General features: G+C 42.3%; 1 protein-coding gene across 10 annotated transcripts in view; it reads left to right on the plus strand.

Moving 5' to 3' along the window:
- The window catches only part of cdk11b (cyclin dependent kinase 11B), a 35,436-nt gene that overhangs the window by 10,447 nt on the left and 11,764 nt on the right, over nucleotides 1-13,225 (plus strand). The window contains exons 4-11 of one of the 10 annotated variants that reach the window (XM_061682483.1): nucleotides 809-936; nucleotides 1,010-1,148; nucleotides 4,868-5,043; nucleotides 9,497-9,619; nucleotides 9,721-9,819; nucleotides 9,916-10,086; nucleotides 10,175-10,249; nucleotides 12,361-12,572. In XM_061682483.1, coding sequence (XP_061538467.1) covers nucleotides 809-936; nucleotides 1,010-1,148; nucleotides 4,868-5,043; nucleotides 9,497-9,619; nucleotides 9,721-9,819; nucleotides 9,916-10,086; nucleotides 10,175-10,249; nucleotides 12,361-12,572 — 1,123 coding nt within the window. The remainder of the gene's footprint in view (nucleotides 1-808; nucleotides 937-1,009; nucleotides 1,149-4,867; nucleotides 5,044-9,496; nucleotides 9,620-9,720; nucleotides 9,820-9,915; nucleotides 10,087-10,174; nucleotides 10,250-12,360; nucleotides 12,573-13,225) is intronic. The other 9 variants (XM_061682500.1, XM_061682517.1, XM_061682509.1 and 6 more) reach the window with 9 other exon arrangements.

The raw sequence follows: 13,225 nt of genomic DNA on the forward strand, positions 1-13,225 counted from the left end.
AACAGACCTACATGTTCTTTAACTAAATGCCAAAGAGTAGAAATAAGTCTCAAGTTGGGATTTAAAGATTCCTATTGAGGTAGCAGCTCTAATATCCGCATGTGGGGCATTCCAGAGTACTGGAGCCTGAATAGAAAATGCTCTGGAGCCTGCAGACTTCTTTCTGGCTCTCTGAGTCACCAAAAGAGTTATGCGAGCATATGTTTCGGGACAGAACATACGGTACAACTAAGTCAGCGAGATAAGAGGGTGCTAACCCGTGTAATATTTTATGAGTAAGTAACATGACCTTGAAATCACATCTCAAATGGACCGGCAGCGAATACAAGTTGGCCAGAATGGGAGTAATACAATCTCTGTGTCACTAGTGGATAGGATGGACCATATCTTAGCAATATTGCGAAGATGAAAAAACACAGTTTTATTCTTGTTTTTGAAAGGAAAGAGTTATTGTCATCTTTGGTGGTTCTGTGGTGACATCTTGTGTTAAAAAAAACCCAAAACATTTGAGACAAGTTCCTACGGATGCTTTGTCACGGTCCCCTTCGCCATTCACTCGAGTGAGGAGGAAGTGCTTTGACCAATTTTGGACCAATGTGGAAATGGGTTGCACATACACTGGATTTGATGCTACACTGAAAAAAATCAGATTAAAATGCATCCTTTATCATACTTGAAACTCCATTGCGGCCCACCAATAATGTTAAAACTACTGTGGTGGTGGTGTGTAAAAATGACACCACCTCCACTACAAGGAGACATTGTTGGTGCGAAATGTCTCACAATAATTATTTTTTTTTAAATGCAGAGGAGAGGAAGACGATTCTCTAGCTATTAAGCCTCCACAGCAAGTTGCAAGGAAAGAAAAATCTCACCACAGAAAGGAGGAGAAGAGAAAAGAGAAAAGACGCCATCGCAGTCACTCGGCTGAGGGAGGTGCGGGGTCTAATTCCATACATTTTTAGCACAAAATATATATCTGCATCCACTGAAGGTATTCCCTTTACAGCAGGGAAGCATGCACGGGCCAAAGATAAAGAGAGGGACCGCGATCGCAGGAAGCGTCAGTGGGAAGAAGACAAAGCTCGGCAAGACTGGGAGAGGCAGAAACGAAGGGAGCAGGCCAGAGCTCATTCACGCAGAGAGAGGTGAACGCAATGTGGAAAAGGCACCGTGCTAAAATTGCCACAAAAAAGCCACAGCCTTCTCCCCCAGCTTTAACCCCTGCAGCTTATACGTTGTGGCTTAGTTACGGGTTTTGCCGATCACGTTCTCATTTATTCTTAGCTTCTCTTCAACTTGCCAAAATCATGTTTACAGTTCATAAATTGATGAGCTCCATGTTGAAGTGTTTATTACTATTTACATAAAGTATTTCTAAAAGAGCGCTTACCCTTTTTATGCAGAAAACGCAATGTATTATTTTTGTTGTACATATTTTGTTGTGTGGCGGCACGGTGACCGACTGGTTAGCACATCTTCCTCACAGTTCTGAGGACCAGGGTTCAAATCTGGCCTCGACTTTGTCGAAATCCCAAAAATCCCAAAAACATGCATGGTAGGTCGAGTGAAGACTCTAAATTGTCTGTAGGTGTGAATGTGGGTGTGAATGGTTGTTTGTTTATGTGTGCCCTGCGACTGGCTGGTGATCAGTTCAGGGTTTAAAATGGCAAGGTAATTCCTTTGTTTTTGTTGTATACTGAAGACATTTGGGTTTCAGAGCAAACGATGAAGATGAGACACAAGTTTAGAATTCCAGCTTTCAATTCATGGTATTTACATCTAGATGTGTTAAACAACTCAGAACAGAGCACCTTTTGTTTGAACCCACCCACTTTTCAAGTGAGCAAAAGTATTGGAACACGTTGCTGATAGGTGTTTCTAGTGGCTCGGGTGATGCCTTTTAGATTGATTGCTTAAACATTAGATAGTGCTTGTTTTTGGCTTTGTGTTTCACCTGTGACAACTGCATTTTTCATTAAACAAACATGAACAGAGAGCTGTCTATGGGAGAAAAGCAAGCAAATTTGAAGCTTAGAGAAGAGGGAAGATCAATCAGACCTATTACACAAACATTGGGCACAGCCAATACAACAATTTGGAATGTCCTGAAAAAGAAAAAAAACTACTGGTGTACTGAGCAACAGATGTCGAACAGGTTGGCCAAGGGTATCAACGGCAGTTAATGACAGAAACATTGTGAGAACTGTGAAGAAACACCCAAAGACAACAGTCAGTGTGACATCACTGCCAACCTCCACAGGGCAAGGGTGAAGGTATCACAATGCATTGTTCGAAGAAGACTTCGAGAGACAAAATATACAGGCCATACCACAAGATACAAACCACTCCTCAAAGAGAATCGGAAGGCCAGATTGGATTTTGCATAAAAGTACAGAGATGAGCCACAAATGTTTTGGAACAAAGTTTTATGAACTGATGAGACCAAGGTTAACCTCTACCAAAGTGATGGAAAGGCGAAAATATTGATAGAGAACGGATTTGCTTATGAGCCAAAACACACAAGCTCATCTGTGAAGCATGGTGGAGGTAATGTCATGCAATGGGCTTACATGGCTCCTTCAAGAACGGGCTCACTTGTCTTTATTGATGATGTAACTCATGATGGTAGCAGCAGAATTAATTCTGAAGTCGACAAAACCATTTTTTCTGCCGATTTACAGAAAAATGCATCCAAACTAATTTGGAGAAGCTTCATCATGCAACAAGACAATTACATAAAACACACTGCCAACACAACGAAGGACTTCATTAGGGGGAAAAAGTGGAAGGTCTTTGACTGGTCAAGTTAATCACCGGACCTTAACCCAATAAAGCATGGTTTTTACCTCCTGAAGAGGAGACGGAAGGGAGAAACCCCCAGAAACAAACAAGAACTGAAAGAGGCTGCAGCAAAGGCCTGGAAAAGCATTTCAAATGAAGAATGGAACAGTCTGAAGTCAATGGGTCACAGGCTTGATGCAGTTATTGCAAGTAAGGGTTATGCCACCAAATAATAAATATTATTCAGTTGAACTTAATTTAATAATGTCTGTTGCAGTACTTTTGCTCACTTGAAAAGTGGGTGGCTTCAAACAAAAGGTGCTCTGTCCTGAGTTGGTTAATACATCTAGATATAAAAACCATGAACTAAAACCTTGAATTCTGAACTTTTGTCTCATATTCATCTTTTGATCTGAAACCCAAATGTCTTCATTATACAACAAAAACAAAGAAATTGACTTTGTCATTCCAATATTTTTTGGAGGGGACTGTATGTCCGGCAGCTAGCTTAATGCTAACATACAATAGGAAACGCGGCAGATGGACTAGCAGAAATCACTTTTGTGGTCATTTTAAACCATCAAACAACTGTTACTTTAGCATAAACATGACAGTAACAGGTACAAGTAACAACATCCTACAATACTCTCAGGCATTTATAGTGGGAGGAAAAAGTATGTGACCCCTGTAGAATTTCTTAAATTTCTGCATAAATTGGTCACAAAATGTAGTATGAGCTTAATCTAAATTGCAAAAATAAATACAGCTTAAACTAATACCACAAAAACAATTACGTTTTAATACATATTTTTAAAATAACGTAAACATTCACAGGACAGGGAGGAAAATCTAAGCGAACCCATGGATTTAATAACTAGTTGAGCCTCCTTTGGCACCAATAACCTCAAGTTACAGATCAGACCACCAGGATGAATTTTGGAACCATCCTCTTTACAAAAGTGTTTCAGTTCAGCAAGAATCCTGGGATGTCTAGTGTGAAAAGCTCTCTTGAGTTCATGCCACAGCATTTCAATCCAGGACTTAATTCCAAGGAGTGGTCATCCTGTAAAGATGACGGCAAGCACACAGTGCAGAATGCTCATTAAGGTAAAAAAGAAACTTATTTGAGCTGAAGACTTCCAGAAATCATGGGCACATGCCATTGCCTACATCTATTTTGACAATCTACCATACATAAAAAAATATATACCATCCATCTACCATACATTAATAAAATGAAGCAAGAATGGGGTTTGTGGGAGAACAGGTGAAGCTGAAAAGAAGATGGGTGTTACAAGAGAACAATAAGCCAAAGAGGCCCACTACAGAAGAAGAAAATACGTGTTCTGGAGTAGCCCCGTCAACGTCCTGACTTCAACCCAGTTGAGATGCTGTGGCATGACCTCAAGAGTCACATCAGCCATCCCAGGTATCTTGTTGAACTGTAACAGTTTTGTACAGAGGAATGGTTCCAAAATCATCCTGATCGTCTGATCTGCAACTATAGGATACGTTTGGTTGAGGTTATTGCTGCCAAAGGAGGGTCCACCAGTTATTAAATCCAAGGGTTCACTTACCTTTTCTTCGCCCCTCAGATTATTTATTCTTGTGATTTCGATGACGATAGATTTTACGACCAATGCAGAATAAATTCAAAAGGGTTCACATAATTTTTTCTCCCACTGCACATTATTCTCTTTGCTGTGTGGAAACAATTAGAACTGCTGGAGTTAAGCCTGACTTTAGTTTGCTGACTGTACTTCTTGTTGCCGTCATCAATGAACTCTCTTACACTACTGCTACCTTCAGGCTAAGGTGTGCGCATCAGAAGGGCCATCACAGTATGATTAATATGTGCAGCTTGTAAACCTTGTGTGAAAATAGTTTCAAGATTTCTTTTTATTTAGCGCGTGCGGCTTACATACTGGTGCGCTCAATAGACTACAGTTTACAGAGGTGTGAACATTAAGTATAGCCGTGTCAGTTATTTAGCACCTCTGCAGTTCTAACTTTGTGATGCATTGTAGTAATAACGTTTCTAAAATCTGCATTGACAAAATTGGGCTTCTGGTTGTCCGGACAGACCCCGACTGGATTCTCCTGGGTTTTTTTTGGACCACAGGGACCGTCTGGAACAGCAGGAGCGGCAGCGGGAGCGCGACAGAAAACTGCGTGAGCAGCAGAAAGACCAACGAGAGCTGAAGGACCGAGAAAGGAGGGCCGATGACCGACGCAAAGAACGAGAGAGTCGACGAGACGGTCAGTAGTTGAATCTGGCCAGTAACCCTGGAGGGTTGGGTCGACATTCAGTCGACAATTTTATACTAGAACCGTCAAATGGGATGGCTCGTATTTTGCAATTAAATCAGGAAACAATTTCTCTTTTGTCATTTTAATGAAATCTTTGCAAAGAGAGAGTTAAGAGAGGAACTTGCTATTGCCCCGTGCTTCTCCCTGTCTCTTAAGAACACGGACGAACAAGCGCACAGTTAAACCTAAATGGGAGGGAGGCAAGGAAGAAAGGCCTGTTCACAGTTACCTTTTCCTTGAGCGACACAGAAAACAAGACGTAGACAAGCCTGCCAACCGTGTCCAGTGAACCAGCTAGAATCAAGAACCTCAAGGACGGTTTGGTTAAGGTACTGTGGACTGATAAAAGAAGTTAAGGTGCAAGGAAAGAGTGATGATAAATTGCGATCTGGGGAAGGCACTACATGTAGGTTTGCAGCGGCATGAAAAAACAAATATAGCAATTAGAACGATTGTGAGCGCATGCCACATGAAGGGTGTAAAGAAACCAAGCATACATACTGTAGGAAGTGAAATTAACATAGGTAGTGGCGAGCGCATGTAACCAAAGAAGCTCGTCATAGTTGTCATGTCTCGTAAGATACAAAATTGCGGCAATTAGTGCTAAACCATAGAGGAGGGGGTTGAAACCCCTGGGAGAAGTCGTCGTCGTCTTTCTTCTGCCTTGTTGCGAGACGAAAGTGCCCAAGTGCGTGTAATGCGCGCGCAACAGTTGAGGTGATGGATCGTTGCCCGGCTTGAAGGTCATGACCTATTTTCTGCTCATCTTGCGACCTATCAACTTGCAATACTTTGCTGGAGTGTCGCCTTGCGATCAGTTACCAGCACTGATTGTAGTTTAAAGTGTATTGTAAAAGTGAACAGTCTTTCGAGGCTATTCAGCCTCGTCGATCTTATCCAGCAAGCTTCTCCTTTTCGGTCGCGGTCAGTATTCAGCTTTATCAGGCCGGGCTTTTGGAGGAGGAGTTGAGACCATAGAAGGTGCAAGAGGACTTCAAAGGTCCCAAACCAGCGCTTATGTCTCCACGTCTTTCGCCAGAAGTTCTTGATCAACACAAAGTCGCCTGGTTTGATGTTGTGCGGGGATCCCTCAGCCGCTCTGGGAAGTCCGGAGAAGACTTGTGGAGCAAATTAGTCAAAGACGTGCAAAACCTGGTCATGTTGTCTTCGCAAAGATGTGTGTCCATCGGCAAGCCTGGAGGGTTCAATACGACATTTAGAGGCCCTGCAAAGCAGATCTCAAAGGGAGCTAAATTGTGCCTAGGACGCACGCCTATTCTCCTATACATCAACACTATTGGTAGGCACTTAATCCAATTTTATTTAGTGTCTTCACAACAGTTACACAATTTGACTTTCCAAATCCCATTTTCTTTGTCAACTGCACCACCAGATTGTGGGTGGAGACTGCAATGTGTTCTGAGGTCAAATTGTAACCTATCTGAAGTGGGTCATCACTTCATTTAAGAAATTGTGTGCCATTATCAGAGGAATGTTTTTCAGGGATTCCCCATCTGGGAATAATTTCGGTCAGTGTTTTTTTTTTTTTTCCATCGTAGATGCTGATGCATGTTTTGCTGGAAATACTTCAATCTATTTTGAAAACATGTCTCCCATAACTAGAGAGTAATTTTTGCCTTTACAGGGTGTCAGTTTTACAAAATCCATCATTAGCTGCAAAAGCCCTTCGTAAACCACTGACTCTGAACTGCAGCAATCAATCCCTCATTTAGGCACATGGTCTAACCCATGTGTCAGTTTTGCATAACAAAAAAAACAGACGACGAGGGAGGCAAGGCTTACATTTGGGCCCATCCAGACACCATCCACAAACGACACCACGCACTGTCGCCACAAAGTGCGTTCAGTGGGAGTGGACAGTGAGTGAAGGTCAGTGAGAAGAAGAGGGGCATGTGAGGGAGGGGGTTAGTGAGGCAGCCTTGGCAGCAGACGGTGTGTGCTGTACATTTGCAGACAGCGATAACTGAAGGGAGTAGTATAGCGTTGAGGAGAGCAGCAACCTTGTCATGGTGAAGAATAGGTTTGCCATCAAATTTCAAAAAGTTGCGATGACACCAGAGGGCGCCGAAGTCATGAACCACTTCGAAGGCATAACGAGAGTCCTTGTAGATTGTGACATTTGCCTTCTGCTAGGCGGCAGGCCTCAGTGAGCGCTATGAAATTAGCCGCTCGCCCCGAGTAATGAGAAGGGAGCGGTGAGGAAGTGACAACGTGGAAGTCATCAACAACAGCGAAGCTGCTGCGCCAGGAACCTGTGTCAGGGTGTCGTGACAAGGAGCCATCAACATAAAAAATAAGTGAGTTTTGCAAAGGTGTGTCTAAGATCGACACGAAGTGTGAAGAGCTGTTGTAAGGGGCTCCCCCTCGTCAGGCAGAGGCATAAGAGTGGCAGGGCTAAGAGTAGCCGTCACATAGGAGAGGCCCAACAGCACTGTGTTGTAGCGAAGCCAACGCGCAGCAGACGGGTGAGAAGAGCGTTGCTCCTGTAAGTTAGAATTACACAATGAGGAATACACAAAGTTAATGAAGAACACCCCACGTAGTCACGTGTGGCGAGAATAGTCTGTTCACAGGCGGCCACTGCGAGAAGGCACGCAGGAAGGCTCTGTGCACCAGATCAAGTTGACAAATGGAAATACTTCACTAGGCGAAGGAGGTCGCTATGACGCTCGTCCACAAACTGAACAAAGGGCTTGGATGAATCAGGAAGCCCAAGAGTGGGGGAGGCCTGCAGGGCACACTTCAGATGTTTGCTAATCGCGCAGAAGTTTGCTCTGCCAGAGAAATGTGCAATGTTTTGGTTAAGAGAACAGACAACACAACATGAATACAGACAGCAGTGCAAATTCATGACTGCAGGTTGCAGCATATAACAATCCTTTTAAGGATTAAATGTTTGTTGAATTTGTTCGAATTGCACATTTAACTTTGAATACACACTGATAATTATCCCAATCTAATAACTTAATTAAATCAATATTATTTTGTGTGAATGTTGAGTTGAACTATTCTAAGACTTTGAACAGCCTCCTTTTCTCTGTTTTTTTTTCCCTCGATGGAGTCTGTCTTGTTATCAGTAGGCTACTCCCTTTCAGGTCTCTAGGCCTCATTCTTACTACTTCATAAACCCAAACAAAACTGTTGCTCTATAATACCATAGCGTCACACTAGTTAATCCACCAATTTTCACACAACTTAATTTTCCCTTGCAGCAGCAGCTCACAACGCATTACATAACACACATGTAGATACATAGAGTATCCACAGCGAACAACAGATCTTTCTGTCATCAATCAAACAATGCTTTTTTAACAAACATTTGGCCAAGATTCCACTGTTCGTCTCTCAAACACTAAACACATATATAAAGGCACGAACACACCAGTAATCAGAAGACCGCACAGTCACTCACACCAAGTTGTTTTCATCCATAGGTTGAACACGTCAGTCAGATAGTCTTGTCTTCAGTCTCAAACATCTTTAAAGTTTTTCTCGTCGTTTTAATTTCTGTAAAGCACTTAGTTTTACATTTTGTAATGTATGAAAGTGCTATCGAATAATATTTGCTTTGATCACTTGACAGCATTTTAAACATTGTTTCAAACAAAAGAGTGCAAACAGATTTTGGTTTTGAAAATTGCGCATTTTCAATAAACCGATATTCTCAACCCTCACAGTAAGTAGTTAACATATTGCTTTTCACATTTGTGTTCATCATGTATTTACATCAATTGAATTAACCATGAGTTTAACCAGGATTGTAATTCATTAGGAACCCCCCCCAAAAAAAATAATACTTTATTTGACTCTTTCAATCATCAATTAATGCATTTTAGTGCTTTTTCCCAGACCAAATGTCCACTAGTGAGAGAGTTTCTCGAAACCTTGAAAAATTACAAATAATCGTCCTACATTTCAGGTTTCCTCGATCACCTTCCCTTAGCCCCCAGGCCAAGGTCGCCATCCCCGGCCTTCTGTAGGTTTGTTCAAGAAGCTCCAAACTGCTTCACCTTAGGTCCCAGACCAAACGTCTACGCACGGAATAGATGATTTTTTTTTTTTTTTTTAGTCTAGTGCAGCAATGGTTCTAACCAAGCAAACAGAAACAATTTTTATTGCATATCGGTGGTGAAGCACAAAATTAAAATGCAAACAAATTATGTTGAAATAATCTTTTTTAAATTAAAAAAAAAAAATCTGAATAATAAAATATCAAATTCCATTTAGTGCAGTAACAAAATAAAACTCTTAAATGGTCAATGAGTCACTTTCACACAGTGCAACATTGTAGAAGTACAGTAAAACTGAAGTGCTTAACCCCACTTTTTAAAAGGGAGTTTCACATTCAGTCACAAATTAAACCAAACTCTCTGGTTTACAGTTCCTTCACACCACCGGATGTTACCAGACGAGTATGGTGAGAAGCCGAAACAAAGTCACCGCAGCCGCAGTCCTGCCCATGTTCCTCGGGAGAGAACGGAACCCGGTGAACTACGAAAAAATAGTGTGTTTGTGGCATTATTACGCCATTTCCGTTAATGCTGGATTACAGAGAGACTGTTAAAGCCCAGTTTTTCTCGAGCATAACTCGTGGTTTTCCTGCAGCATCAAAGGAGGAGAGGCCTGAGGTTCAAGACCTGCTTGCAGACCTCCAAGACATCAGTGACAGTGAAAGGAAAACCAGCTCTGCTGGGTCTTCCGCAGGTAAGAGATTGACAGAGCAAGGACTACAAAAAAATGCCCACTTCAGGTGATAAGCAGGAAAATGATCATCTCTCGTTCACACTTCTCTTCATGTAGCATCAAGATCTGGCTCTGAGGAGGAAGAGGAGGAGGAAGAGGAGTCCAGCAGCAAGTCTGATGGTGAAGATGATGAAGGAGAGGAGGAGGAGGAGGATGAGGAGGAGGAGGAGGAGGAGGATGAGGAGGGAGAGTCAGTCTCAGGCTCAGATAGGTCTGAGCAGAGTGCAGGTAATTCACAATTTCACATTGTACCATGATTGAAGTGTTATTTGTATGTAGCCGTGTTTGGTTTAACGTTGGGCCTCCCTTTTTGCAGAGGACGTGAGTGAGGAGGAGCAGTCAGAGGAGGACTTTGAAGAGGAGCAGGAAAATGGAAATCATATACCTGCAGGTCAATCACTGATGTTATTATTGAACATTTCATCATGATGTAATTATTTGATCATTTAGTTATGGCTTGCGTAGCCACTGGCCACCATATATTTTAGGCCATCCTTATTCTGTTCCTTATACTCTGCAGTTTATTTATTTTTGTCCATCTGACTTAATAGTCATACTTTATTTGATTGGTCAATAATTCAATAAATTACGTTTGAATAACAAAATGTACTTAACATGTACCACATGAGGGTTTTTGAAATGTTGTTGCTGCGGGCACATCTGTGATCCAAATGTAAATGAGAAGGCAGACCGCTGAATGTTTCTGAGCATAGCAAGAGACGCCTGTAATCAATTTCAGATTCACTCTCTCACCGCAGACGCTTTTTCTTGCCACAGTTTGGAAAGCACTAGTGTGATACTGCATATTATAGTTAAAGAGTAGTTTAACACCCAAACCACTCTTAGGGCTGGAATCTCGATAAAACAGACCCCGATATAACGGATATCGGCTAAAACGGATCGTCGGGACTGAACAATGGGTCCGAAAATAGTTTCCATTTGTCACTTAAAATGCCATTGACAAAGTCTGTTAGTTTCAGAGTTGGCCGCTGTTGTTTATTGGCGCTGTGGCGCAAGGAAGGCAGAGAATGGGACTGATGTATTTCCGGGTCCCACACATAAAATATGACTAGATCCAATACCAAAAGACGTGTGTCCCCCCTCCCCGTGCCTACATTGTGTCTATGTTGAATGTGGGGCATGGATGTGGCAGCCATGTGATGAAGGTTTTATTGTCCATAGAGCGCTCTGGAGAGAGAGAGAGCGGCAATGCTGCTGTGTTAACTCTGAGGAATAAAAACACAAGTCTCTCGAGTCTGGAACAGGCCATTTTTGGTACCGTAACAGTTTTCTTGTCAAGCCGTTTGCCTTTGGCAACAGATTTGTAACTAGGAAGCACACTAATTCCTCACAGCTCATGAAAGCGAATCGTCTATGATGAGTCCATGATGTATGTCAACAATGTCATCTAGACCTTTTAACTATTTGGTTCAAGGAATTTTTGTTTTTCAAAGATACATTTCCATACCATGACACAAGAGAAAAAGATAAAACCGATTCAATAAACGCGCAATAATTTTGTCATGGTTTTGTCAACATGGAAATAAGGCAGTTTCCTCAATCAAAACAAACGCTGGTTCCCCTTTTTGCACACAGCTTCACAATTTGCCTCGAAGTTCAGCCGATTCAACAATTGTATGATTGCACATTTTCCACTGTTTGATCCTTAATAGATAGAGGTGGTGTCGTGTGTGTGTGGGCGTACCTTCTAAAATCGATGTTTATGTCTTTTGTCTTCGATATGTTTAATTGAAGATTGACGACTTTGTTAGATGGTGCGAGGAGTTCTATGACCGAACCATGGCTGGTCTCACCATCCTGGAGAAGACCCAACAATGACAGCAGAGTCATCTGCATACTTTAAAATGCTCCTATTTTCACATCTACTCTGGCACATATTAGTATAGAGAATCAATAGAGGGGATGAAAGCACACATCCTTGTGCGCAGCCAGTTGAGGAGCAAACCTGGTCAGATAATCACATTTACTCTCACTCTCTGTGTCCAATTCATGAAAAAGTCAAGAATCCAGCCCACCAGATTATTGTTCAAATTAAGTTGCTCTGAAAGCCTACTAATTAAAATATGAGGTTGAATTGTCTTAAAAGCCGAGGAAAAATCATCAAACAGAAATCTGGCATCAGACCTGATTCCTTTCAGATGTTTAAAAACTAAGTTGAACAAAGCGTGTGGCATCCTTGACCCCTCTGTGTGGCCTACTCGCAAACGGTAAGGGGTCAAGTACGTGCTGTTTTCCTTAGAATTTCTGACTTAAACCAGTTTTTGAAAAAAATTTCATTAAAATTCATGTAAGAGCTACTAGTCTAAAGTAACAACGGTGTGACGGACAATCGGCTATATCGGACGACCCCCCGTCCGCCCCTATTAGTATGTTCTATCTAGGTTCCACTGTGTGGATGGTGTGATTCAGTTCCAGACTAATTAGGGCCCAGTATTTGAATAAAATCAAACGTGCTCCTCATCTTCAACCTTCATTCAACAGTAACAGAATCCCGCTTTGACCACGACACAGAGGAAAGTGGTGAGGAGATGGAGGACGAGGAGGAAGAAGACGCAGGTGATGGTGACCCTACGCCTCAATCGCAGACTCACTCACGCTCCCCCACACCTGAGGGAAACTATATTCCTGACTCACCCCCAATTTCACCTGTGGAACTGAAGAAGGAGCTGCCCAAATATTTACCTGCTTTACAGGTGAATGTCAACACATCACACTTAGATATTTAGATATATTAGACCATTATATATGTGCATGAATGAGAGGGGTGTTGGGGGAAGAGTGAGGCTACAGGGAGAAGAGATAGCAAGGGTGGATGGCTTTAGATACTTGGGGTCAACCGTCCAGAGCAATGGTGACTGTGGTCAGGAAGTGAAGAAACGCGTCCAAGCAGGTTGGAATGGGTGGAGGAAGGTGTCATGTGTGTTATGTGACAGAAGAGTCTCTGCGAGGATGAAGGGCAAAGTTTATAAAACAGTGGTGAGGCCAGCCATGATGTACGGATTAGTGACAGTGGCAATGAAGAGACAACAGGAAGCAGAGTTGGAGGTGGTGGAAATGAAGATGTTGAGGTTCGCTCTCAGAGTGACCAGGTTGGATAAAATTAGAAATGAGCTCATCAGAGGGTCAGGCCAAGGTTCGATGTTTTGGAGACAAAGTTAGAGAGGGTAGACTTCGATGGTTTGGACATGTCCAGAGGAGAAATAGTGAGTATATTGGTAGAAGGATGATGAGGATGGAGCTAGTGCTTTCCAAACTGTGGCATGGAAAAGGATGACGCGTTGTGGCAACCCCTAAAGGAAAAGAAGAAGAAGACGACGATTATGTTTCTCCAAATAGTAGCTTCTGC

Source organism: Phycodurus eques, chromosome 1 (genome assembly GCF_024500275.1).
Source record: "Phycodurus eques isolate BA_2022a chromosome 1, UOR_Pequ_1.1, whole genome shotgun sequence".
Classification (NCBI taxonomy): domain Eukaryota; kingdom Metazoa; phylum Chordata; class Actinopteri; order Syngnathiformes; family Syngnathidae; genus Phycodurus; species Phycodurus eques.